The 26,576-nt window shown below is 42.7% G+C and overlaps 1 protein-coding gene across 1 annotated transcript; it reads right to left on the bottom strand.

Moving 5' to 3' along the window:
- Positions 1 to 387: 387 nt before the first annotated feature.
- Positions 388 to 24,814, bottom strand: LOC103460765 (phospholipid-transporting ATPase IC). Its single transcript, XM_081613203.1, has 30 exons — positions 24,670 to 24,814; positions 14,676 to 14,870; positions 13,792 to 13,889; positions 12,751 to 12,864; positions 11,849 to 11,947; positions 11,670 to 11,731; positions 11,522 to 11,594; positions 11,340 to 11,410; positions 10,916 to 10,998; positions 10,143 to 10,301; positions 9,957 to 10,045; positions 9,414 to 9,604; positions 9,230 to 9,314; positions 9,026 to 9,149; positions 8,810 to 8,853; positions 8,392 to 8,548; positions 8,112 to 8,303; positions 7,126 to 7,238; positions 6,886 to 7,050; positions 6,699 to 6,810; positions 6,533 to 6,608; positions 6,032 to 6,167; positions 5,780 to 5,902; positions 5,506 to 5,662; positions 5,217 to 5,440; positions 4,461 to 4,544; positions 2,918 to 3,163; positions 2,654 to 2,792; positions 2,412 to 2,542; positions 388 to 1,253 (listed from the first exon to the last, which is right to left on the bottom strand). The coding sequence occupies exons 2-30, from the start codon at positions 14,848 to 14,850 to the stop codon at positions 1,023 to 1,025; spliced, it is 3,753 nt and encodes a 1,250-aa protein (XP_081469329.1). The 5' UTR covers positions 14,851 to 14,870; positions 24,670 to 24,814; the 3' UTR covers positions 388 to 1,022.
- Between the last annotated feature and the right edge of the window lie 1,762 nt (positions 24,815 to 26,576).

Raw genomic sequence — 26,576 nt, 5'->3', positions numbered from 1 at the left:
AAATATTAAGTGTCCAGACCTTTTTTTTCATTTTTTAGGAGTAATTTGAACCGTAACCTTCAGCAACTTCCTGAATCCAAATGAAACGTGACTCAGGTTGCTAAATGTGCTGCTGGCTTTTATTAACAACCACAGGATGAAACTGCATCACATAAAGGAGCCGTTAGCAGGTCGGCCCTCCGTTCACGTCTCCATCATCATGAGGAGGATCCAGGATGTCGGAACCTGAAACGTCCGTTTGGATTAAAATGTCCCAGAATCTGAGGACAAACCTGGAAAACAGAAACATCTCAGCCAAGTAAACATGAGACACAGAGACAGAATCCACATTTCCTCCAACAACAACGTGATTAAAGTTAAGAAACGTTAAAAATTAAAAGACTAAGAGAAGCATCAGAGTTCATTTTAATAAAATCCTGAAGAATTTCACAGAAAAGCTGTAAAACATGAGGTAAAGAAGGACAATCAGGAGAAACGGGTTAAAAGTCACTTCAGGAGGACGAAGCTCCTCCAGATGATTACAAACTGGTTCAGCTCATTCACTTTTTTTACATGACAGAAAAACTTTCTACCAAATGCCTCACAGTAGTTTACATCCCACCTCCACTAGAATAAAACGTAATAAGATCAGATTTTATGCTGCAGGTTCTGGTGAAGGACCGGTTTGGGCTCAACGGACAGAACCAGCAGAACGACGCAGCTGCTGGTTTCCTCCAAGCGTTCAGTGGATGCTAGGCTACGCCGCTAACGCTAACCGCTTCCGTCAGTCGCTGGCGGCCATCTTGCTAAAAATAAGTCTCTATTTAAAAATAATCCTGAGTTAAACGACATTGTGAGTCACGCGGGTGACCTCTGACCCCCGGTAGCGGCGGTCGTCTCTTCGGTGAGTGTTTTCGAGTCATTAGTTCGGAGCGAAGCCCGCCGGGAGGGATTCCTCCGTCACTTCCTGTCTGGCTCATCCGCAGAAATAAAATCCTCCTGCTGCAGCTTCGCTCCGCTCGGCCGTCCGATCAGACGTCTGATCAGACGACCTCCGGCCGCCGCCGCCTCTCCTGGGCGCCGCCGTGCGCCGTCGCGCGCCGCCGGATGCTCTGGCCGCTCGAGATGAGGTTGGCGTAGCCGGGCGTGTGCGAGAAGGCGTAGGCGGAGCGGCGGGAAGCTCGGTTTCTCACGAAGGCTGAGGGCTCGTCCTTCCTCCTCCTCCTCCTCTCCTCCTCCGCCTGCTGCAGGTATTTACTCTTGTTCCTCTGGACCTGCAGGCGGCAAACAGAACCGTTAAAAAGATGAAACAGTCAGCGGATAGTTTCCACAGGATGTAAGGAAATGCAAAACAAAAGCATACCAGAGTTTCCATTAAATAAGAAACAGTTAAAATCACATGTGAATAAGTTATTAAAACAACGATGCGTCACTCCTTCCACTTCCCGTTTGTCGTCTTTGTTGTTTCTGCCAGTAGTAACATCCGGTCACATGACTGGTGATGCGAAAAATGTTTCCATTACAGTTTTTAAAGACATAACAGTGATGAAATACAGACAATGTAGACAGAAAACCAACATCTGAGATTACCGTCAGAAATTTCCTGGAATAAATGAGTTTTCTGATCTCCAAAAGTCAAAAATTTGAGAGAAAAATTCAAATTTCAAGATTAATCTCAAGTTTTCCAGAAAAAAAACAGAAAATTTCTGTTTGGAAAGTAGAACATTTTTGACAAAAGGTAGAAATTTCCATGTTTTTTCTAGAAATTTTAATCTGAAAATGTGATTTTTACAACTCAAATTATTATTATTTTTCATTTTTTACATACAAGGACATTTCTGAGCCATAAAAGTCAAAAATTTGCGAGAAAAAAAACAGGCAATTAAGATTCATCTCAGAAATTCTCACATTAATCTGAAAAAGTTTCTCACATTTTTAACTAGTTGAAGTCAGAAATTTCAAAGATTTCCTAGGAAATTTCAGAAATAAATCTCAAATTTGTCTTTTTAATGTTTTTCAGTCTACGATGCTCCTAACAGCTCATTATAAAATATACTAACTTTGATACAAACCTCATCCCAGCACAAACATGTTCATGAAATTATGAGTTCTTTGATAAGCAAATATATTTTTGTCATTCCAATTTGTTCAATTATCAACAAACCTGAATTACAAAAGTCTCTAAAATGACGTTAATGCAGACGACACTTTGGAAAAATTTAAATCAGAATCTGTAAATAACTGAAAACTCCTGGACATGTTGGTGGTTTTGTTGCGTCACATTTATAAAACCCTCCTCAGGTCAGGAGCAGCGAGCTCCTGACCTCCTCAGGAGCGAGGATAATGTGCTAGCGTAGCATAGCACATTATGCTGTGCTATGCTACGCTACGTTGCTATGCTACGCTACGTTATTTCACTCAGGTTGTCTCACCTTGTCTCCCACAGACGGCCAGATGGTTTTATGGAGGAACTGGATGCAGATGACGGGCAGCAGGCTGATCCCCACCGTCAGGATGATGGTCAGCCACAGGTAGGGCTGCCGCAGGGCGTTGGGCGCCGCGCCTGCACACACACACACACACACACACACTCTGCGGTTAGCATGCTGCTCTGCTAAACTCTCGGCTCCAGCGCCGCTGAGCAAACAGCCAGACAGACAGACAGACAGCCGACCTGTGAAGGTGAAGACGGAGGGGAAGATGACGTGGATCCCGGCGCTGTGGATGTCAAACATGATGCCGAAGTAAATGGCGATGCTGCCCAGAACGGCGAAGCAGCTGACGAAGGTCCAGTACGACGTGTCCAGAGAGATCTGGAGGCAGACGGGTCAGAACACCTGAGGGTTAGTAACTTCACCTGAAACTCGTTTACCAAAAACCTTTTCTAATCAAGTCAGAGGAGAAAAACTTTAACAGGTTTTTACTTTCCTGTTCTGACCTGCAGGTTGACGATGAAGACGAGCGACGAGGCCGTAACCACGGCGAAGGACTGGTAGTCGGAGGGCGCCTCGCCGTCCTGCCCCATGGTCTGCAGGAACGCTCCGTACGGGATGAAGAAGATGGCGAGCGACACGAAGATGCCGTGGAACAGGCTGATGAAGAAGTTCTTGTAGTTGAACAGCGTCCCCTGCTGGCCGGGCAGGTACAGCGTTGGGACCTTCAGGCTGAGCTCGTCGTTCACGTCCTGCAGGAGAAAACATCAGGAAACACATTTCACTGCGTTTGTCCCTAAATAAGGTCAACTTCTAAACCCGATTCTGATAAAAGACTCAATAAATCAGTTAAACTGATTTATACTGATATTTACTGAGACCTTCAAAAGGTTTTAGCTTTTAATTTTGCTCATTTGGAAAGAAAACCAAACAAAAAGGAAAGTGCAGCAGCACCACCTGGTGGACAGCAGGAGGCATGTCTGTGCATTTTAATAGTTTTAGGTTTTTCATTATAGTTTAGTTTCATTTTATTATTTTGTTCATTTTAATTAGTTTCTAGAGCGTGTTGCTAGTTATTAGTTAAATATTGTTTAGTATTAGTTTACATTTTGTTTTCAAACTGATGGAAAATTGATTTTTCCCACAAAAGCAGTTTATGTCAGCTGTCTACAAATTATGTTACTCCATAATCCTCCTCGTGGCTACGCTATGCTATGTTATGCTACATTATGCTATGATACACCATGTTATACTACGCTACATTGTTACGCTATGCTACATTATGCTACGCTACACTATACTACATTATGCTATGCTACGTTAAAGTACGCTACATTATGCTATGCTACATTATGCTATGCATTGTTATACTACGCTACATTATGTTATACTATGCTGTTATGCTATGCTACGCTATGTTATGCTATGCTACACTATGCTATACTACATTATGCTACGCTACACTATACTACATTATGCTATGCTACGTTATAGTACGCTACATTATGTTATACTATGCCGTTATGCTATGCTACGCTATGTTATGCTATGCTACACTATGCTATACTACATTATGCTATGCTACACTATACTACATTATGCTATGCTATACTACACTACATTATGTTATACTATGCTGTTATGCTATGCTACGCTACATTATGCTATGCTACACTACGCTATACACTACGCTGTTATGCTATACTACATTATGCTGTGCTATGCTACGCTACGTTATAGTACGCTAAATTATGCTATGCTACACTATGCTACGCTACGTAACACTACTTTAAAATTAACTGAATTATACAAACCTAAAGTCACAACAAAATAAAACTAAACCGTCATGAAAAACCAAAAAAACTCAGCAGTTTCTCCAAATGTTAAAGTTTCTGATTCACAAAAAGAAACCATTTCAAATGAACAGCCAACCACCATATTCCCTGCATCTCTAATCAGCCGACGTGTTTCGCCTCTGGAACCTGCAGGGCAGCTCGACTGGAAACGACACAAATAAAACCTCAGACATCCAGAGGAACCAGTTTCTACCTGATCCAGGAGTCCGACCAGCAGGACCGGCAGGCTGCTGTAGGCCAGGTTGTAGAGCGTGATGAACCAGTCTTCATAGGCCGTCTGCAGGAGACAACAGGTTCATTCATCCTCACCGCGTTCAGCAGCCAGAGGCTTAAAACAATAATCTGTTTTTCTAAGGGACAAACCGCTGAAGGAGGTCAAAGTTCATCCTGAAAAACTTTGAAACAAGCCTGAAGAGTCTGATAATGTCTCTGCACACTTAAAATAAGACAAAACTTTTCAACAAGAAACAGGAACTTGTTTTACGTCAATAGTTTACTAGTGTTGATGAAAAATTACTAGATTCACCGACAGATTATTTCACTTTGTCTTTAGTTACCATAGCGACGCAGTGATCGTAGCCTCGGTTCAGTTGGGGACCAGAGTTGCAACATTTGCTACATTTTCATCATCTGGTGTGATTCACTTTCACACTGCACTGTCAAATGAACCAAACTAATTCAAGTTCTGTTCCCCTCCTGGCCTGTGGGGGCGCTGCGCCAAGAACTACGGAAGAAAACTCCATAAAAAACCTCTGAAGACACTGAGCAAAACGTCCTTCTACAGAAAATGTAGATTATTTTATTAGATTTTCATTCCCACCTCAACAAATGAACCAGAGTTCAAACAAACTACAGTTTGATTAAAGTGAACTAAGCATCGCTGGTGTGAATGCAGCCTCAGAGGTCAAAGGTCACACAAAGTGTCGGACTGTGCAGTGCTGCTGCTGACCTGAGAGGAGTATCCGTTGAAAAAGGAGAACCAGAAATGGACCAGAGTGAAGGCGAAGTTCTTGAAGAAGAAGAAACGGAGGAACTTGCACATCCTGATGTAGGACCAGCGGCCGTGCACCAGCAGGAGGCGCTGCAGGTAGGAGAACTGGGCGAAGGCGTAGTCGCTGGACATGACGGCCTGCATCCCCTCCTGACCGCTGATGCCCACCCCGATGTCGGCGGCTGGAGGGACAGAGGGCCGTCGGTCAGGTCGGGGTTTAAGGGTCAGAGGTCGTTAGCCTCCTTACTTTTGATCATGTTGACGTCGTTGGCTCCGTCTCCGATGGACAGGGTCACGGCCTTCTTGTACTTCTTCACCAGACTCACGACGTTGGCCTTCTGCTTGGGCGTGACGCGGCAGCAGATCACCGCCTCGCACTCGCAGGCCATGTTCACGAAGTCCACCTGCGGGACAAAGAGGTTCGACACGTTGTTCCAAGATGGCCGCCGCTGACCACGAGCTGCTCCCAAGGCGGCTGCGGTGCAGCGGCTCCCTCTAGTGGCGGTGCACGCTGCTCTCACTTGTCTCATTTCCTTCTCCTGGTCGTTCATCGGGTCCTGGGGGTTGCCCGGAGTTTGTCTCCTTCCCAAGCGGCGGAGACGCAGCCGGCGGCGTTTCTTCTTCTTCTCATAAAGAATCTCGTTCTAAGAAACAAACTTTATAATCAGTTATGAGACCAACTGCACTGACCAGGAGATAAAAGGTTTGGTCTCAATAACTGCCTGCAGAGCTTTGGTCATTTTCTACGGTGGCTGTGAGTGGGTGAGTCTCACCAGCCATCCTCCGGTGATGATCAGAGCGTTGTTGTTGGTTCCAGGGAAGAAAGGTTCATCGGGTTTCTTTTTGCCAAGGCGAAGTGAATTCGGACCTTCATTTCTCCTGGCGGCTTGACGGGCCAGCAGCTTACCGCTGCAAATATTAAAGAAATACAACATTAAAGTGTTACGGCTCAGGTTAAAGCTGAATGTCTCAGATATTCTGGTGAATCTTAGATTTGCTCTGAGGCTGTGGATCATTTGTTAGCATTTATCTGCCTGTATTAGCATGGTGCTAACCAGTGGTAGCCACACTTCTGCTAACCAGCTAAGAGCTAAACAAATTTTTTGCTCAGTGCTTTAGCTGTAGCTTCAGCTAATTACTAAATTGGTATAGCGCGTTAGCAGAACTAATGTTTATGATTATTTAGGGCTAACTAGCCGTTTAGCTAGCAGCGCCCTCTGCTGGTGGCAGCACTGAGCATCAGATTCCGATTGGTAGAACCTGTTCAGACTCACTTGACGTCCTCTCCATAGTGGATCTGCATCTTGTCCGTCAGCAGCTGACATGAGAATCCGATGTTTTCTGCCGTTTCTGAAGGAAAGACAGAAACTTTCAGACTCGGTTCCGTCTCTACACGTTGGATCGGATTCCCTCTGCTCTACGGTCCGAAGGGGAAGTTACCTTTCTTATCGCCGGTCAGGACCCAGATTTTGATGCCAGCTTTGGCCAGGTTGGCGATGGTCTCTGGAACGCCATCCTGAAGTTTATCCTCAATGGCTGTTGCTCCAATCATCTGCAGGAAACAAACGTCACCAATCAGCAGAGCTGGATTTACAGAAGCCGACGTTAGTTTGCGTTTCCCACCAACCATCAGGTCCTTCTCGATGTCCTCATAGACTCTGTCCAGGGCGGTTTCTCTGTCCACCATGTCCAGCTGGGCCTCTTTGTGTCTGCGGGACCAAGCCTCAAACTCGCTGGCGCTGATGTCCTTGTAGCACAGGCAGAGCGTCCTCAACGTCTCATTGGCAAAGATCTGCAAGACAAAGCGCATCCCTGTCCTTCCTGCTAGCGTTCATGTTGGCGCCTCTGAAGAGGAGCAGAGACTCACGTCCAAAGCGGTCTGGGTGGATTCCTTGTGTCGGGTGTTTGAGGACAGCCGCTCATAGATGACCGTATCGGCTCCTTTGCAGTACAGACGAATCCGTCCGTCGGGAAACTTCACTGGAAACAAGACGAGTTAAATTCACAAACACATCCGCTTCTAGTGAATGAGAAACGTAATGTTAGCATCATACATGCTGCCACAAATATGAAAGTGTTTGATTAACTCTCCCTTTGTTTTGGTTGTCTCTACCCAGAATGCACTGCTCTGTAGTTCACTTCCTGCTTCACACTTCAGCTGAACCCAGACTGATGTGACCTCAACAGAACCGGACTCTCCAGGCAAACGGACAAGCTGTTATGCTATGCTAACGTTAGCTGGCTGCTATGCTAATGTTATTTATTCTGGGCTGCTGTGCTAACGTTAGCCAGCTGCTATGCTAACATTTATTCTGGGCTGTTATGCCAACATTAGCCGGCTGCTATGCTGTTATTCATTCTGGGCTGCTATGCTAACATTAGCTGGCTGCTATGCTAACGTGATTATATTCTGGGCTGCTATGCTAACGTTATTTATTCTGGGCTGCTATGCTAACATTATCCAGCTGCTATGCTAACATTTATTCTGGGCTGTTATGCCAACGTTAGCCGGCTGCTATGCTAATGTTATTCATTCTGGGCTGCTATGCTAATGTTATCCGGCTGCTATGCTTACGTTATTTATTATGGGCTGCTATGCTAACGTTAGCTGGCTGCTATGCTAACGTGATATATTCTGGGCTGCTATGCTAACGTTATTTATTTTGGGCTGCTATGTTTACATTAGCCGGCTGCTATGCTAACGTTATTTATTCTGGGCTGCTATGCCAATATTAGCCGGCTGCTATGCTAACGTTATTTATTCTGGGCTGTTATGCTAACATTAGCTAGCTGCTATGCTAAAGTTATTTATTCTGAGCTGCTATGCTAACGTTAGCTTGAGTTCGGTCTTACGGATGATCGACATGCGCTTGCGGTCTGAGTTGAAGTCCAGCAGGGCCAGCATCTCGTAGGTCGCCTCCTGGCCCATCTCAGAGATGGTGATGGTGTCCTGGGTGCGCGACAGAAACACGAAGCCAAAGTTCCTGGCTGCCGTCACGAGAGCGCCCTCATCAGGAGACGCGGCCTGATACACCAGCTCGCCTCCTAGGAACAGGAGGGATGAGATCAGTCAGGTGGAGTTTCTCCTTTAAACATCCAGGCGTCTCCACTCTTCTCCAAATCATTTATTTACCCTCGTTGCTCTCCACCATGACCGTGTGGCACAGCGAGAGAAGCTTGAAAAACTCCAGAGCGTCTTTGTCCTTCTTGGATTTGATGTTGGCGACCAGGAAGTGGTCAATAAACTGGAACTTCCTGTCAGCGTGGCGGTTCCAGGTCCAGTCCACCGGCTGGCAGGCAGGACACACAAAAGGGCGTTTCAGTATATTATCCATAACTTATAGTCACAACAAAAGACATTGAACATTTCATCTGAGGTTTTCATCGTTTGGTAAATAATACGGTTGAATCTGCACGTTTCATCCAGACGTGGTTTGATTTATCGATTATAAATCTATCATATATATTTCAAACCTGGTAAAAATCAGATAGTTGATCATTAAATGTGGTTGGATCAGATAAACCTTCAAACTCCAAGCGTCGACTCGTACCTTTATTTTGTCCAGAGCAACTCCTTCAGACGTGGTTGGGCCTCCTGACAGGAAAAGACAAAAACACATTTTAGTTCTCAGATGGTTCCCAAGGTTTACCAAGATGTACTTCTCCCTGCGTTAGCCTCAACTTTAGCCATAAACATTAAAAGTGTTTTCATTCATCTGATGCTCTGATTCGTTTCTGAAGTCCCAGCATTTGTCGCTCGTATTCACCGTAACTCCGCCCGGCGATGGTGCACTTCTTGAACTGCATGACGTTCTGCGTCAAAGTTCCCGTTTTGTCGGAGAAGATGTACTGGATCTGCCCCAGCTGCTCGTTCAGGGTCGTCGTTCGGGCCTGAGCAGAAAAACACAGGAAGGAGCCGAGATGGAAAAAGTTCCGACTCTCTGTGTCGGTAACGTTTGGTTGTTTGGTACCTTAGCTGGTGTGTCTTTCTCTGAATAATACATCTGCAGGTCCCAGTTGATGAATTTACTCTGGCCCAGACGAATCACCTCCACACTGTAAAACATAACGGTGTTACTTTAACCCACAGAGGATCAACAGATCTGACAAACAGGAAGCTACTGATGATGTCAAAACTCTGCAGCTGCTCCTGACCTGACGTAGAGGGAAATGGGCACCATGGTGTTGAGGACGATGATGTAGCCCCAGAAGCTGAGGAAGCCTCTGTAGGCGACGGTTTGGGTTTTGCCGTCGTTCAGGTACCAGGAGTTGGTCCCGATGTTCTGGTACCAGAAGGAGTGACCGATGGCGAGTCCGGCCGACACCAGGATGAGCAGAGCGAAGATCTGCACAGAGGAAACACAACGCCTTCAGCAGGGGGCGCCACAGCAAGCAGCCCTGTTCCTGCTGCATCACACTGTCTGGGTGTCGAATATGGAACAACATCAAGGCCAATAATAAAAAAAATTTACTTTTTTTCCCTAAAAATTTTTATTCTGCATCGAGTCGCATCAAAATCCAAATAAATAACCAAACATTATGTTCAAATTTTAAAATTAAAAGTTGAGAAAATCAAAACTGAGAAAAAATGTCAGAAGTAAACAACTGACTTTTTTAATACCGAAAGATAAAAGTGTAACAGAAACCCTGCAGAGCCTGAATAATAAACTAAATAATTAAAGTTGACGTCCGTCTCACCGTGTAAACCATGTTGTTCATCAGCTCGTCTATCTTGGTTCTCTTGAACCTCGTTTTGCCTCCGTTCCTCATGATCTTGGTATCGTTTCCTGCAGCAACAGAGCCCAGGCATCAATCATCTCTAAAACACTTCATTTAGTTTATTTTAAACCAAATTTCAAAGAAAACGACTGAATCAGTGAAGACCTGCGAAGATGACCAGGCCGTGGCAGTAGTCGGTGTTTCGGATTTTGCATCCTCGCAGCAGCATGTTGTCCAGCTCCAGAGGGAAACGCTCGCCGTCCCACAGCATCGTCCCCGTAAACTTGTCCAGTCGGTTGTTTGGTTCCTCACATTCGATCAGAGCTGCGATCAGATGGTAGGGAACAAAACAAGTGACTAAAATACTGAAACAAAAAGTTAGAAAAACTGAATAAATGAGTAAAAACACCAAAAAATTAAGTTTAATCATTTTTAGTTGATGATGTCAGATAATCCAGGTTTAAATTTGAAGTAGCAACAAAAAAAGAAATATACATTTCATTGAAATATTTCAAACTGATAGAAATAATTTTGAAACGGACAAAAATGTTTCAATGAAAAAAAAATCTGAAAGAAATTTGAAAACTATAAGGAAAAAAAACAGAATTTCAATTTTGTATTTTCAAAATGTAAAAATAGTTTTTTTTAGTTTTAAAACAACTCAGACAAACCTTATGGCCAAATTTTAGCTCCATAAAAATCTAAATTATTTGACACCATCACACTGAAAGCTATGTTTAAACAATTTTGGCCCCAATTTATCTCCATACATTTCCTCCTCTTAATATCCCAAAACTATTTCCAGAGCATTTTTTCACCCACATCAACAATTAATACATAAAACTCTGAGTTTTTGTTCATTTTCATGCTGTGCTGCACAACGTGTGTTTGTATTAACACTTTAAAACATAGTTCGTTAGATTAACCCTGAGGTTTACCGTTGAACTGGGCCAGATCTCGCTCCTCCTGCAGCCTCTGGTCCGTCACTCTGAGCCCCATCTTAAACTTCAGGTTGGTTTCTCTGCAAAAATAATCAATATCTGAATTATTTCAAACATCTGCTGAGAAATCAGAGCCGATTGGACCAGAGATGCATCCAAAAGTTACAAACAAAGTAAAACTTCTCAGCATGTTGACAGTAAAACGTTAAAAGTTCCTGATCAGAAGTTTGTTTTTAAATTTACTCTGTCCTGCCGAGTCATGCGCCGACTCGGCAATCAGGAACAAAAGATCAAATCAAACTTTCCCAAGCGGGAAACGGCGCCAACCAGTTGATCCTGCTGGGAAAATACTGGTTTGAATTTCTACAATAAATCCCGTAACATTAAAAATAGTTTCAGATGAAAGGTGAGCAGCTCTTACCCATCAAGCTCGGCGGTTTCTACGTAACACAAGCTGTTCGGCTCGGAGCTGGACAGCAGCAGGATGTCGGCCTGAAGGAAAACAGGAAATCAAACATCATTCCACACACAAATGATCAGGTCAATAAAATAAAAATAAAAAGTTTTGAATTTAAAGAATAATTTTTAAAGAGCAAATCGTACCGGAATGAAGTCGTTTTTCTTCATGCGGACGACGTCGCCCACCTGGATGTCCATCCACTTCGATTCCTTAAACCTGAAGCAAACACACAAGATTCAGCTTTTCATGCAATAAAGAACAAAATAATTAGGAACTGAAACCTGATCTGACCGTCCATCCAGCAAAACTTCACACTTCCTGTTGTTGACTTCCTTGTCCATCCTGTGACGCGCCTGAAGGACAACAGAGACTGAGGTCCAGCGTAACCCGACCAGCATTTTGCTTCATTTATCCGATTTAAACGCGTCAAAAAGCAGCTAAAATCTGTGGATCCAACATGGCCGCCTCACCAGGTCGTCTATCAGGTCTTTGATCGCAGTGATTCCCAAAACGATGACCAGAGGAATCAGAGTGGTGTACCAGGGGAGCGTGGAGATGTCTGGGATGATCTGAGACCGAAAAGAAGAAGCAGTTAGTAATTCAGTTCTACAGAACTAAACCAGAGAACTAAACCAGAGTACAAAACTCCAGAAAACAAACTAAACCCCAGAATAAACTAAAACAGAAAACAAACTAAGTCCAGGACAAGCTAAACCCCAGAAAAACAAGCTAAAACCCCAGAAAAACAAGCTAAAACCCCAGAAAAAACAAGCTAAAACCCCAGAAAAACAAGCTAAACCCCAGAAAAACAAACTAAACCCCAGAAAAACAAACTAAAACCCCAGAAAAACAAACTAAAACCCCAGAAAAACAAACTAAAACCCCAGAAAAACAAACTAAAACCCCAGAAAAACAAACTAAAACCCCAGAAAACAACTAAACCCAGAAAACAACTAAAACCCAGAAAAAAAAAAAAAAAAAAAAAAAAAAAAAAAAAAAAAAACCCCAGAAAAACAAACTAAACCCCAGAAAACAAACTAAAACCCCAGAAAACAAACTAAAACCCCAGAAAACAAACTAAAACCCCAGAAAACAAACTAAAACCCCAGAAAACAAACTAAAACCCCAGAAAACAAACTAAACCCCAGAAAACAAACTAAACCCCAGAAAACAAACTAAACCCCAGAAAACAAACTAAACCCCAGAAAACAAACTAAACCCCAGAAAACAAACTAAAACCCCAGAAAACAAACTAAACCCCAGAAAACAAACTAAACCCCAGAAAACAAACTAAAACCCCAGAAAACAAACTAAAACCCCAGAAAACAAACTAAACCCCAGAAAACAAACTAAAGCACGAAGCGACGCTGACCTGCAGGATGAGCAGAGCCAGGAAGTAAACGTTGGCCACCCTCTTAAACTGCTCATACAGGTTCAGGGGCAGGAAGGTGATGACGTTGTATTTGTACGTCTTGATGGCGTTTCCCTGCAGAGACGACAAAAAGCACCAGCGTCGTTAAACGGATGAAGACAGGACAGAAGACGGGACCCGTCCGTTGTCCAGCTGGGATCATGATCATCTGTTGACTCCCATTAAAAGTTAACTAGAGGCTGACTGACCGGGTTCGGTTCGGTCAGAGGTCCAGAAACGGTTTCAGATTGAACCGAGATACCAGAACAGCTCAGCTCGACTCTCAATGTCCCGTTGGAGGCGGACATGAATATCCTGCCCAGGTTTAGAATAAAACCCTCATCCAGGTGTTTCTCCGTCCACACCTGCTGGACTTTCACCTCAGATCTGATCAGAACCTGAAATGTCCTCAAGACCCGACTACGACATGTTACAATCCAAAGTCGGTTGAATGTTTGAGAACCAGAATCAACTGGAGGAACTTTTCACCTTTTCTTACCTGGAAACCACCTGGAAATCCCCTGGAAACCACCTGGATAATCTAAAGATGGTGAATATTTCATCAGTAGGTTTTTAAAACCTTCCCGACTCAAACAGGAAACGTTTCTCCACTTGCATCTCTGGATTTCTGATGTTTGTCCTTTAAATTCTTCCTACCAAACTTTGATCCCGGATTAGGAAACTATGAAGATTTGGGACTGGAGGTCGGATCGACCCGGTTCTACTGGAACCAGAACATCCGTTCCATTTTTTATCCTTATGACAACAGTACCACAAAATATGGCAATACAATTTAATGTTTACATCACCAAATATCATTCCTCAGACTAGGAAACCCGTCTAAAATAAACCATTTCCATCCTGAAGGTTTGAACAAGAAAAACCTTTAAATGTTTATTTTCCACTGGGACTGAATCGCCTCCTGCCGGGTCCGACGTGTCGCCCAGCCGATCAGGTTTCAGAACCACGTTCAGATGGTGGAGGAAGATCAGCTAAACTCACAGAGTATCGGCTCTTCTTGATGCACAGGAAGACCTTCTTTTTGAACTCGGGCAGCTGGTGGTACGCTCTGTCGTTGGCCTTCACCTTCCAGCCAATTTCTGAAAATAAACAAAGGTTTGTTGAAGATGGGTTCACACTGAGGACATAAAACTATATAAAAAGGTGAAATATTAAATAAGGAGCTGTAAGATTACAGCTTTATTCTCCCAATTATACTTTCATTCTCAGAATGGTTTCATAATATTACGTTATCGTTTCATATCCTAAACGGGAGATCGACAGGCGGATTGGGGCAGCGTCTGCCGTGAAGCAGGCGCTGTACCGGTCCGTCGTGGTGAAGAGAGAGCTGAGCCAAAAAGCGAAGCTCTCGATTTACCGGTCGATCTACGTTCCCACCCTCATCTATGGTCATGAGCTTTGGGTCATGACCGAAAGAACGAGATCACGGGTACAAGCGGCCGAAATGGGTTTCCTCCTCCGCAGGGTGGCTGGGCTCTCCCTTAGAGAGAGAAGCTCGGTCATCCAGGAGGGACTCAGAGTAGAGCCGCTGCTCCTCCACGTCGAGAGGAGCCAGTTGAGGCTCGGGCATCTGGTCAGGATGCCTCCTGGACGCCTCCCTGGTGAGGTGTTCCGGACACGTCCCACCGGGAGGAGGGGAGACCCAGGACACGCTGGAGGGATTACGTCTCTCTATGGCCTGGGAACGCCTTGGGATTCCCCCGGAGGAGCTGGAAGAAGTGGCTGGGGAGAGGGAAGTCTGGGCCTCCTTTCTGAAGCTGCTGCCCCCGCGACCCGACCCCGGATAAGCGGAAGAAAATGGATGGATGGATGGATGGATCCTAAACCCCTGATCTCCAGGCTCTGATCCGTTTCGTCTCGCTCACCCGGCGCCCTCGCCGCCGCCGCCTCCTCTGCGGGTCGATCAACTTCCCGCGGCTCGTCCGCTTCGCTCTCGGATTCCTCTTCCAGGTTTTCGTCCAGCTCGTCGTCCGTCTCGTCGTCGCTGTACGGCATCTCCTCGTCGTTCGGCGCCGGCGTGTGCGCTCGCCGCCGACTCATCGTGGCGCCTCACGCGATTCCTGGAAAACAAGATGGACGAATTCAGGAAACGTCTGCATGGATTAAACGACTGGAGAAATATTTCATACACCAAACAACGGAGCTGCAGATCAGTTTACCGATCGATTATTGGTGCATTCTGATGATTCTTCATTTGAAACGCTTCAGTCTATTTTATACAATATGAGAACAAAAAACCCAAAACATTTAAATTCCTTCTTAAAAGAAAAAAAAAAACATTTTTAGAGCTACAAACAATTATTTTAATAATCTGGAGGTTTTTTATTAAACCACTTAAATGTTAAAAGATGAAAAAAAATACAAATAAAATCTTATTTTAAATTAATTTATTGTCTAAATGCAAAAGCAGCGTTTAGATTAAATGTTTAAAACTTTTTACAGTTAATATTTACTGTTATAAATGTTTTTCACCCAAACTTCCTTTGAGTCTTTAGACTCCAGTTAACGACGAATCGATGACTAAACTAATTTGAATAATCAATACGTCACCATTAATCTGGTTAATCGATTCCTTTAGTGAACTTTGATCATTGGAAGCAAAGGATGAATTTGCAGCTGAAAAAAAATCTTCCTCGTGTCAAAACATTGATTATCTATCGATTATCAATGAGACAGAAAACCGTTTCCATAAATGCAACATTAAACCAATAAGTGACGTGATTAGAGATTTCTGATCAGGATGTCGGATGTCAGCCGACGTCTCAGATCTGAAATCTAAGAACATCGTCCGCCATCGGAGCGCCACAGAGCAGAGTGTTCCCAACAAGACGTTCCCAACAGAGCGGGACGTTCCCAACAGAGCGTTCCCAACAGAGCGGGACGTTCCCAACAGAGCGGGACGTTCCCAACAGAATGTTCCCAACAGAGCGGGACGTTCCCAACAGAATGTTCCCAACAAAGCGGGACGTTCCCAACAGAGCGTTCCCAACAGAGCGGGACGTTCCCAACAGAGCGGGACGTTCCCAACAGAATGTTCCCAACAGAGCGGGACGTTCCCAACAGAATGTTCCCAACAAAGCGGGACGTTCCCACAGAATGTCCCACAGAGCGGGACGTTCCCAACAGAATGTTCCCAACAAAGCGGGACGTTCCAACAGAATGTTCCCAACAAAGCGGGACGTTCCCAACAGAATGTTCCCAACAGGCGGGACGTTCCCAACAGAATGTTCCCAACAAAGCGGGCCGTTCCCAACAGAATGTTCCCAACAAGACGTTCCCAACAAGACGTTCCCAACAGAGCGGGACGTTCCCAACAGAACGTTCCCAACAGAGCGGGACGTTCCCAACAGAACGTTCCCAACAGAGCGGGACGTTCCCAACAGAATGTTCCCAACAGAGCGGGACGTTCCCAACAGAATGTTCCCAACAAAGCGGGACGTTCCCAACAGAATGTTCCCAACAGACGTTCCCAACAAGACGTTCCCAACAGAGCGGGACGTTCCCAACAGAATGTTCCCAACAGAGCGGGACGTTCCCAACAGAACGTTCCCAACAAAGCGGGACGTTCCCAACAGAGCGTTCCCAACAGAGCGGGACGTTCCCAACAGAGCGGGACGTTCCCAACAGAATGTTCCCAACAGAGCGGGACGTTCCCAACAGAGCGGGACGTTCCCAACAGAGCGGGACGTTCCCAACAGAATGTTCCCAACAGAGCGGGACGTTCCCAACAGAATGTTCCCAACAAAGCGGGACGTTCCCAACAGAATGTTCCCAACAAAGCGGGACGTTCCCAACAGAATGTTCCCAACAGGGCGGGACGTTCCCAACAGAATGTTCCCAACAAAGCGGGACGTTCCCAACAGAATGTTCCCAACAGACTGTTCCCAACAAGACGTTCCCAACAGAGCGGGATGTTCCCAACAAGATGTTCCCAACAGACCGTTCCCAACAGAGCAGAGCGTTCCCAACAAGATGTTCCCAACAGAACGGGACGTTCCCAACAAGACGTTCCCAACAGAGCGGGACGTTCCCAACAGAACGGAGCGTTTCCAACAGAGCGTCTTGTTGGGAACATAACATTCCCAACAAGAGCATTCAACAAGACATTCCCAACAGAGCGGGACGTTCCCAACAGAGCGGGAATGCTAGGGAATGTGAAGCCGGTAGAATCAGTTTGGTTACAATCAGAGTTTAACAGGTTAAAACCGTTTTACTGGATTTATGGAATATTTCTGACTGCAGATCGTTTCCTCACAGAATCGTTCAGTAGGAAGCGTTGGGTCACGTCAGCAGCCTGGCTGAACCCAACGCTTCCGTGAGACGACGAGTGAATCCAAACTGGGATTTATGGGAGGAATGAGACATTCCTGATTCAGGAACCAGAACCCAAACTGGTGAGAACCAAACAGAAACAACATTTTTAGCCGTTCCCAGTCAGGAAGTCTGTTTGAAAACCAGAGCAGAGCCGAGTGTAAATATCCCAGACACACCCAGGTTTCCTCACACACACACACACACACACACACACACACACACACACAGTGTGTTGAGATCCTCATGTCTCCCAGTATTCCCAGTCTGTACCCAACAAACTGATAAAAACACCAGAACATGAAACACTTTGAGGCTCCAGAACTGATTTCATTATAAAAGTTAAACTAACATTTAAAGACTTTATGACATTTAGAATAAATAAAAATAAATAAATAAATAAATGTTTAATCAACAGAAAGATCCAATTAAATCTGTCGGAAGAGAAAATTAATCACGTTAAACTTTTGAGCGTTTATTTATTGTATTAATGTCATTTTATATCTTCAAAAATATTAAGAAATAAACTAAACTGAGGGCAACAATTTCCATTCTGCTGATTAATAATAATTTAACGTGAGACTTTAAAACCCGATTTGGGTTAAACATGAAGATTCGTTTCATATTTAACTTTCTAATCTCTGGAGATTAAAAATCAAACCAACTGTTTTCATTCGTCGTGTCCAAATTATCATTTAATTTCTGGAATAATCTGGTTCCATCTTGACGTTTTGGTCCTTGGATTCTGATGCTTCCAGGTAATTTATCTACATCTGGGTTCGTTTCCACAAACTGAAGTGTCTGCAGACAGACGGAGCAGCTGGAGGTGAATGAATGAACTCAGCCTGCAGGTCTGAACATGAAACCACAGGAGAAAAGCTGAGAATGTTGGACTGGATGAGAACGAAGCTGCAGACGTTTCTGACCACCAACGTTCAGAGAAAACCCGTCCAGTTGGGCTAAAAGCCAAACTAACGTCGTCATTCAAACAAAGGAAGCAGCCGAACACAAAACCCTGAGTCGCGCCTTCACCAAGACAAATACGCTTTCAGAGACCTGAAGGCCGTTTATCTTCCCATCAGATCAACAAACCAGGAAGTGAAAAAAGCTCCAGCAGAGGCGGCAGGTAACCAAACACCTGGACGGCAGCAGGTGTTTCTGAGCAAAGCAGGAAGTTTTACAGTCAAAATGTTTTTATCACTCCAGGAAATCAGAGGGACAAACCAGACCTGGACAGAAAAACGGGAGCATTCATGATAAACTGATCATCTACTGAAGCCACAACAGCGTCAGAGGATTTAAGGTCCAGATCAGCTGCTGCAGGTGCATCTCAGATTAGAATATTACAGAAAAGGTTCATTTATTCCAGTAACCATTTATTTACCAAGAGAAACGTGGATTCATCCCTGGTGATTTTCTGTCAACAGCCAATGAAAACAAGACGTTTAAGATCAAAATATTACAGCAGAACAGTTAAAAATGTTACTTAAATACAGGAATCTGAGCTAGAAGTGAAACCGACCCGTGAAAGACTGGCTGAGCATCCAAGATGGCCGACATTTCAGGTCCAAACCAAACCAAACCCACCTGACACTCTGTGAACAAACTGCTGCTGCTAAATGAGCTTCATCACAGCAGGAGACGGTTTGGAAATCAAAACTAGTGGTTTGCATCTTATTGAACATCTAATTTACTCGCGATATCAAAATCTGTCCTCGAATGCAAAGAGAATCTTTATGGAGATCAAATGTTTCCTCCTCAAACAGAGTGAAAAACCCACAGCGAGTCAGAGGCTCTGAAGGTTTCAGATCCTGATCAAAATAAAGACTCAGCTAAGAACAAACTGATCCAGCAGCAGCAGCAGCCAGAAGCAGAACGGGTTTAGGTGTCTGGCTCTGGGCGTCGCCGTGGCAACAGGCGTCAGCGGCGAGGGAGGTGCGGCGCGGCGCATACCTGGGTGACGACAGTGAAACCTGAGCGGACGCAGCCGGAGCGGCTCAGGTGAGCAAACGGGTCGAGAGAAGAAGAAAACAGGCGAGGCGTTTTCCTCCTGCAGCCATGCGAACGCAAATCCGACTTCCTGAAAACCAGGAGAGGGGGAAACTCCCGGGAACGCCGTTTCTGTTTTTAATCCGGTTCTGGGTGCATTAGCGCAAAATTAGGACCGACTAGAACACCGTCTGAAATGACCTTTGAGTAAAAGTAAAAACCAAAACAGAACTTTAAAGTTAGACTTCAACCACAATATTCACATGAAGAAAAAACAGCAGATAAAAAGTCGGAAAGTTACGATAAATCTTAACGTTACAGCGATAAATGACAATACTGCTGCTTTAACAACATTTTCAAGCAATAATGCAAGTTTAATATTCAAAATGTAAGATTTTAAATATTCAAAACAAATAAAACTGAGTCTGTAAGAAAAAAAAACAAAAAAGGGACAAAAGACTGAAGACTTTTTTTTCTCATCCAGTTTTTCAAATTAAAATGATACGGATCGTTTAACTTAAAATGCGATTTATCGATTTATCGTGACAGGCTTATGAATTTTTAGAACTCAGCCCAGATCCAAAGGAAACCTGAAGGACGAGACGCCTGGAGTTTTACTGTAAAGACCGGCCGCTCCGGTCTTCCCGCATGCCGCTCCGGTCTTCCCGCATGCCGCTCCGGTCTTCCCGCATGCCGCTCCGGTCTTCCCCAGCTGGGTCACGGTTCAGCCAACGGCAAGGACATTAACTCATTTACTCCATTATTCTTTTAAAATGGAGATTAAAAGCCAAAACATAAAACTCATTCAAGCTTCTGTCCATAAAACGACTTCAAGAAAATGCAGGTGTTGAATTAACACCCTAAAGTGTCTATTTGTGTCCAAGTCAGCTGGTGTTAAAGTAACACTTTGAAAGTGTTAAAATATTGACACCCATTTTGTTGTTACATTAACATTGGTCTAATATTTTCCACTGGATTTGATTGATATCGACACCTTCTGGGTCAATCATTCACTTTTTAACACCACATTACGTTTTGTGATCAACTCTACACTGGTGTTACTTTTCATATATTTTAACACCAACACTGTTGTTAATGTTAATGTGACTCTGTGTTGTTGAATTTAACACCAGCTGACCTGGACACCTAGAGACACTTCTGGGTGTTGATTCAACTCTGGCTTTTTACCTCTTTTTTTTCTTTTTTTACTTTTCCAAACGCAAGAGACAAACGATATTTAAATTCCTGTCAGAGGGAAGAAAAAGTGTAAAATCTTTGCTGTATATTTTCCTAAAACAAACTCAAGTTCCAGCCAAACATGCAGAGAAAAATCAAACCTTATATTCATTTAGTAAATTATGAAAAATACAATTTTAACTCCTCAAATTTATGACTCCACTCCTGAATCCCTACAACTGAAATACATTTAAATTTGTCCTGAACTATTTTGTTTAAAAACAAATTAATTAAAAATAAAAAAAAGAGGAATCACATCAGCCTTCTTTCACCCAGCTGACCAGCAGTGTGCAGCAGCAAATCGGTTTCTCTTTTTAAACTCCGAGCTGCAAGTTTACAAATTCATAAGCATGAATAACGGATCCTCGTGATTAAATTGGAGGCATTTATTGAAACTCAGGTTATTTTCCCGAGTTTTAAGACGTTGAGGAAACATGAAGCGTCAGAAACCCGGTCAGTGTTTCGGAGAAACTGCAGCGCGACGTTACGACCAAAACGAGCTTCAGATTCAGAGTTTTACTCACAGCTGGAGTCCAGAGAACGAAGCCAGGCAGCGAGCGTCGGCGGCTCAACCAGAACCAGAACAGAACCAGAACCAGCAGCTCCAGCCGCTGCTGCTCAGTGAAGCTGGATTTGAATGTTTATTTACATGAGCGCAATATGTAAAGAGCAAATTGCAAATACAAATAGTAAATAAAATAACCTGCTTTAATTTGACTTTCTTATGCAATCAGCGTGTTGCTGCATTTGTCTGTCAATAAGGAATTACTCCTTAGTAAATAACATTTCATTTTATTTTCATTTTGGACGAGTTCCAACAACGTTTTGCCTCAAATAAATATATTTTTTTACATTTTCACCGTGTTGACCAGCAGATCTTCTGCTTTGTTTATGTGAAAACATCTCTAAAGTGAAAATGACTCTGCAGGAATCGGTTTCTTTAAACTATAAAACTGGAAAGGGGGCGGAGCTTCAGGTCCAGATTCTTTCTAAGGTTTTTTTTCCACAGAAATCCTAGAAAATTCACCATTTCATCCTCAGACGTCTTGACCTCGAACAACCAGTCGCTCCATTTGCCTCTCAGCTCCTGATTTTAATTCTCCCATCTTGGAGTTTTCCATAAAGACGAGAAACATTTCCCTAAACAAAATCTCCTGCAGAGGAGGCTTGTTTATGGAGCAACATCGCTGTCGAATGGAGGCGCGAGGTCAGAAGTCAATAAAATGTCTAAAAACAGCCGAGCGGTTTTTCAGGAGACCGGTTGGGCTTAAGGTGAAAAAATGACCGTAAAACCAACCGACTATTTTAGTTTCCATGGAGACGAAGATGATAACTAGGAACAAACTGGCAAAATACTTTAATAACATTTGCTTTTTTTAAAAAAAATACAGCTCAGATTTGTTGAAATGTGGTTCTGCTGTGAAGTTATACGTAGTCAATATCTTACAATGTTGTGGTATGGTGTCCACAGAAATGGAAAACTGATTTTTTATTAAAAGCAGTGAGATTTCTGATTAGATATTTTTGTAGATCTTCTTTAAATTCAAAGTTAAGTCTTGTGAAAATTGACAAAAAAGGAGGCAAAAATTATGTAGTTCAGTCATTTAATTAAAAAAAGTCTTCACCCCCTAAAAAGCGAGTAAAAACTCGACACCAATTTGCTGCCGTACCAGAGGAAAGAACCTCTTTCATCAGGAACTGGATGGAAACCAGCAGCCAATCAGAAAGCAGCTCCTCGTTTTAAACGGGGTTCCTATCTGTTGAACACAGACACTAGAGTAAAAACAGCATCAGAATGGTTTATTTAAATATTGTTTAAATGGGTCAGCGTGTCCCTTTGGGCAGAACCGATTCCATAGAAACTGGTCCTGACCCGGTTCTTCAACATGGCGATCGCAAATCTTGATCTAAAAGATGTTTTCTGCTGAACGCGTGAAATCTGCTTCAGCAGAAAAACCCTGAAGGAGAAAATCCAACCATCGGTTTGTGACCTGAAGCTCCAGTTCACCTGGAGGAGGTTTGTGACCTTTGAACTTAAAAGGTTTCCTCCTCAGTGAGGTCACATGGTGCCAACAGAAGAACATGTTATTTTTAGGGTGTGATTACTTTTTCCAGTCAGGCTGCTTTAGATCTTTTTTTTTTGGTCATCTTAACCTAAAAACATTTGTTTGATGTTGTGACACATTTAAGTTAGATTAGTTTGTTTGGTCTTGGATTTTCTTAGACTGTCTGTTTTCAGTGAGAATTAATTCCCGTTTTCAAACCTGAAAATGTCTAGAGTTACCAGCTGCCAGTAGGATATTTACTACCCACAACCGTCACACAGAACCCCGCTTTCAAAACAAGCAAAAACAAAACACTGACTATGTTTAGAGCTGTTTTGTTGTCTCCTCATTCAGATTAACCATTAGCTCAGATGAGAGCTAATGGAAGAAATTATTGGTAAGATATTGACTACTTATAAACTCTCTACCAAATCCCACTTTAAAACAAACTCGACTATTCCCTGAAGGTCCAGAACAAACCTGAAGTTATTTAGATGAAAACCTGTAAATATTTAAATAATGTGGTTCACTGCACTTCTTTGTTAGAAATATACACAACAAATGTTTTCCTTCCAATTAATTTTCCACACGTGTTCAAATACAAAACAAATTCCAGACATCTTGTCATTTGTGGTCAGTTTTTTTTTTGCTGTTTAACAAATATTTATGTAATGGAAATTATTCCATGCTGCCAAAAATAGAAAATCATCTACAGCTGCTAAATAAACAAGAAAATTTTTTAAATTAGTCGCTTTCTGATAACAGAGAAATTAAGAAATCATCAAAAAACTACAGACGATTTGAATCATGCTTTCATAAACCTGCAGAGTAATAAACATATGCACATTTTTACAATATTTAGAGTTTTTATAAAATGTCGTCTCATTTCTGGGTCAGGAAAACTGTCCAGAATTTAGTTTTAAAAACAAGAAATCTTAGAGGACGAAAACCTGACAGATCTTTATATCTGGGTTAAGATCATATTAGTGTTTTGTTTGATCTTCAATCTGCCGAGACCAACTTTGACTTTAGTGACAATTAATTCCCGTTTTCAAACTAGAAGAAGTGTTGAGTTACATTCAGCCAGTAGGATGTTTTCTACCTACAACCGGCCCGCAGAACCCCGCTGACAAATCAAGCCTATTATGTTAAATATGTTTTTTTTTACCTTTCAGATCGGATGAGAACTAAACTGAAGACGATTAATGGATTTACAGTTAAAATATTTGTCTTGTGACATCATCAGAGCTGCTATTGTCTGTAAAAGTTGCTGCTCCTTCTTCCCTCTCTGCCACGTTGACTTTGTGAATTGTTTGCTCTTCATAACACCTGGTTAAATAAAAAACTTAAAACTCTCCACCAATCTTTAATTCTGAAATATTCACAAGTTCAGATTCTTTAAATCTCTTATTTCAAAACATTTTGACCAGAAGTTATTACGTTAAGTTTGTTTAATATATTTATTAATCTTAAAAAAGCTCAACGTTTTTCCTTCCAACTAATTTTCCAGACATGTAACCAAATAAAAGTACAAATACGGATCGCCTTGTTGCGCTGGTTCATATTTTCAGTCATTGTTGTTTAAGAAATATTGCTGCCAAAAATCTAAAATCCATCTACAGATGGTGTAAACAAACATCACTAATAAAAAAAATGATTCGCTTTCTGATACCAGAGATTTGATTTAAAAATAAAAAGTTGTGCCAAGATATTAAAATACATTTATTTCTTAAAGAAACAACTAAAGTTGTGGACATTTTTCCACCAATAAACACTAAAAGTTATCAAGATGTCAAGTAACTTTTTGTAACTAAAAGTTATCAAGAACATTTTGATATGAACTCAATTCAGACATTTAATTTACAAAATTATTTTTAAAAACGCCAAGAATTTAGCTTTAATGTGAATTTAAAGAATTTATTAGATAAAACTTTAATATCTGGGGTTTCTGGGTCCAGTTCGGCTCATTCAACATGTTGAGTTCTGGATCGGGATCAGAAACGGATCCAGTTAAACCAACTGGTTTTACTGGAGGTTCCACGTTTTTCCAACAGAATAATGAGCCATCCCAGAACAGAACTGGATCAGAACCTCCAGACTTCACCGGCGGTTCCGAATGTGCAACTGTGAGGCTAAAATAAGAGCCATCCATCAGAACCGAGTCGAACCCGAGTTCCTACAGGTGAAGCGCCGAACCTTCCCTCATTCTGGGTTTTTATTTTTATCCTTCAGCTTCAACAAAACCTGAAAACATGGAGGGAAAAACACAGAAACTCACCCAGCGGCGTGTAGAAAGTTCTGGCGAAGCTCGCAAGGCGGTTCTGCTCGGTGTTTGGTTCCGCTGTGTCACCGAACCATGTTCGATCCGAGCCGCAGCTCCTCTTCCTGCTCCAGAGGCTCCCCGCCCTGATTCACGCCGCCCTCCCTCCCTCCCTCCCTCCCGCACAAACCTGCCGGACCGGTCCGACGCCTCCGGGCCGAAAACAGCAGCGCAGCGGCGGAAACGGTCACGTGACGCGCAGGTGAAAGAAAGGCGGTAATTGGATTCTTAATTGGACCAGGTGTTGGGCTGTGGGCGGAGTCAGACAAGATTCATGTTTTCATCTTTCAGCAGGAATTATTGCGACCAAACGTTTTTTTTGTTTTTTTTACAGAAGCGCTTTATAAATAAAAAAACAGGAAAAAATAATTTCTAAAAAAAAAATTAAATAATTCCAAGAAAGAACAGAAATTTTGAGACAAAACTCAGAAATGATCAAATTAATTAATTTAATGTAATTTAATGTTTAATTTTTTCATATTTTGATTAGAATACTCCATTTAGTTACTAGCAATAAACATTTAGTTTTGAACTTTGAATATCATCATCAACCTGTTTTAAGAGGGAAAACTGAAGCAGAGGAAGCAGGAAGCAGAGGAAGCAAAGGAAGCAGAGGAAGCAGGAAGCAGAGGAAGCAGGAAGCAGAGGAAGCAGGAAACAGAGGAAGCAAAGGAAGCAGAGGAAGCAGGAATCAGAAACAGAGGAAGCAGGAAGCAGAGGAAGCAGGAAGCAGAGGAAGCAGGAAGCAGAGGAAGCAAAGGAAGCAGAGGAAGCAGGAAAAGGAAGCAGAGGAAGCAGGAATCAGAGGAAGCAGGAAACAGAGGAAGCAGGAATCAGAAGAAGCAGGAAGCAGAGGAAGCAGGAAGCAGAGGAAGCAAAGGAAGCAGAGGAAGCAGGAAAAAGGAAACAGAGGAAGCAGGAAGCAGAGGAAGCAGGAAGCAGAGGAAGCAGGAAACAGAGGAAGCAGGAATCAGAAGAAGCAGGAAGCAGAGGAAGCAGGAAGCAGAGGAAGCAGGAATCAGAGGAAGCAGGAAGCAGAGGAAGCAGGAAACAGAGGAAGCAGGAATCAGAGGAAGCAGGAAGCAGAGGAAGCAGGAAGCTTTATAAATAAAAAACAGGAAAAAATAATTTCTAAAAAAAAAAATTTAATAATTCCAAGAAAGAACAGAAATTTTGAGACAAAACTCAGAAATGATCAAATTAATCTCAGAAATTGAAAAAAAAAAAAGGAAATTTCTGAGTTTGAACACCTGAAAATGTAAGATTTTTCTGAAAAAAAAGTTTGAAAAGTAAAAATATGATAGAAAAAATAGGGCATTTTTAAATGTACCTAAAAAGTGTTCTAGAGAAACAACAAGCAAATTTCTGAGTTTGAAAAGTTTTTAAAATTTATTTAAAAAAAATAAATAAATAAAAACATTTTTGGTAGAAAAACTTTTTCTAGCAATTTTTTTAACTTTTTGTAGCTCAAAAAATATTTTCCTTGGAGAAACTCTTTGAGTTTGTTGGCACAAGAATGTACTAATGTTTATTTTTCTTCTATAGATCCAGTCAAATACATAGATCTACATGTTGATCTATATGACACTGATCACATTGATGTTTGTCTTTAAGAAATAAGCTGCATTAGTTGAGATTTAATCTTTAACATTAAACAGAAGCTCTGCTGGTTTTAATGGTCCAGAAACTCCTGCAGTTTGAACCCAGTCCCACCAAGTCTGTGCTGTGATGGGTCCCAATCCTCACGACCGGATGAGGACAAGATGGAAGAGCAGATCCAGGAATGTGTTTCTAATAGGAGTCTCTGTTTCATTCACAGCCTCCTGCTTACCGACTGACCAGCATGCAGGATCAGTCGCTGCTGC

The sequence above is a fragment of the Poecilia reticulata genome, chromosome 12, assembly GCF_904066995.2.
Source record: "Poecilia reticulata chromosome 12, P_reticulata-male-v2, whole genome shotgun sequence".
Taxonomy (NCBI): Eukaryota; Metazoa; Chordata; class Actinopteri; order Cyprinodontiformes; family Poeciliidae; genus Poecilia; species Poecilia reticulata.
The sequence above is the reverse complement of the archived record's forward strand: the minus strand, read 5'-3'. Positions and strand labels throughout refer to the sequence as shown.

Coding starts and splice junctions, on each gene's coding strand:
- LOC103460765 (XM_081613203.1), bottom strand. CDS start 14,850: ATGAGTCGGCGGCGAGCGCACACGCCGGCGCCGAACGACGAGGAGATG. Junction 8,854..9,025: donor CATCGCCGGGCGGAGTTACG/GTGAATACGAGC, acceptor TTTTCCTGTCAG/GAGGCCCAACCACGTCTGAA. Junction 5,441..5,505: donor CGACGTCAACATGATCAAAA/GTAAGGAGGCTA, acceptor CTGTCCCTCCAG/CCGCCGACATCGGGGTGGGC.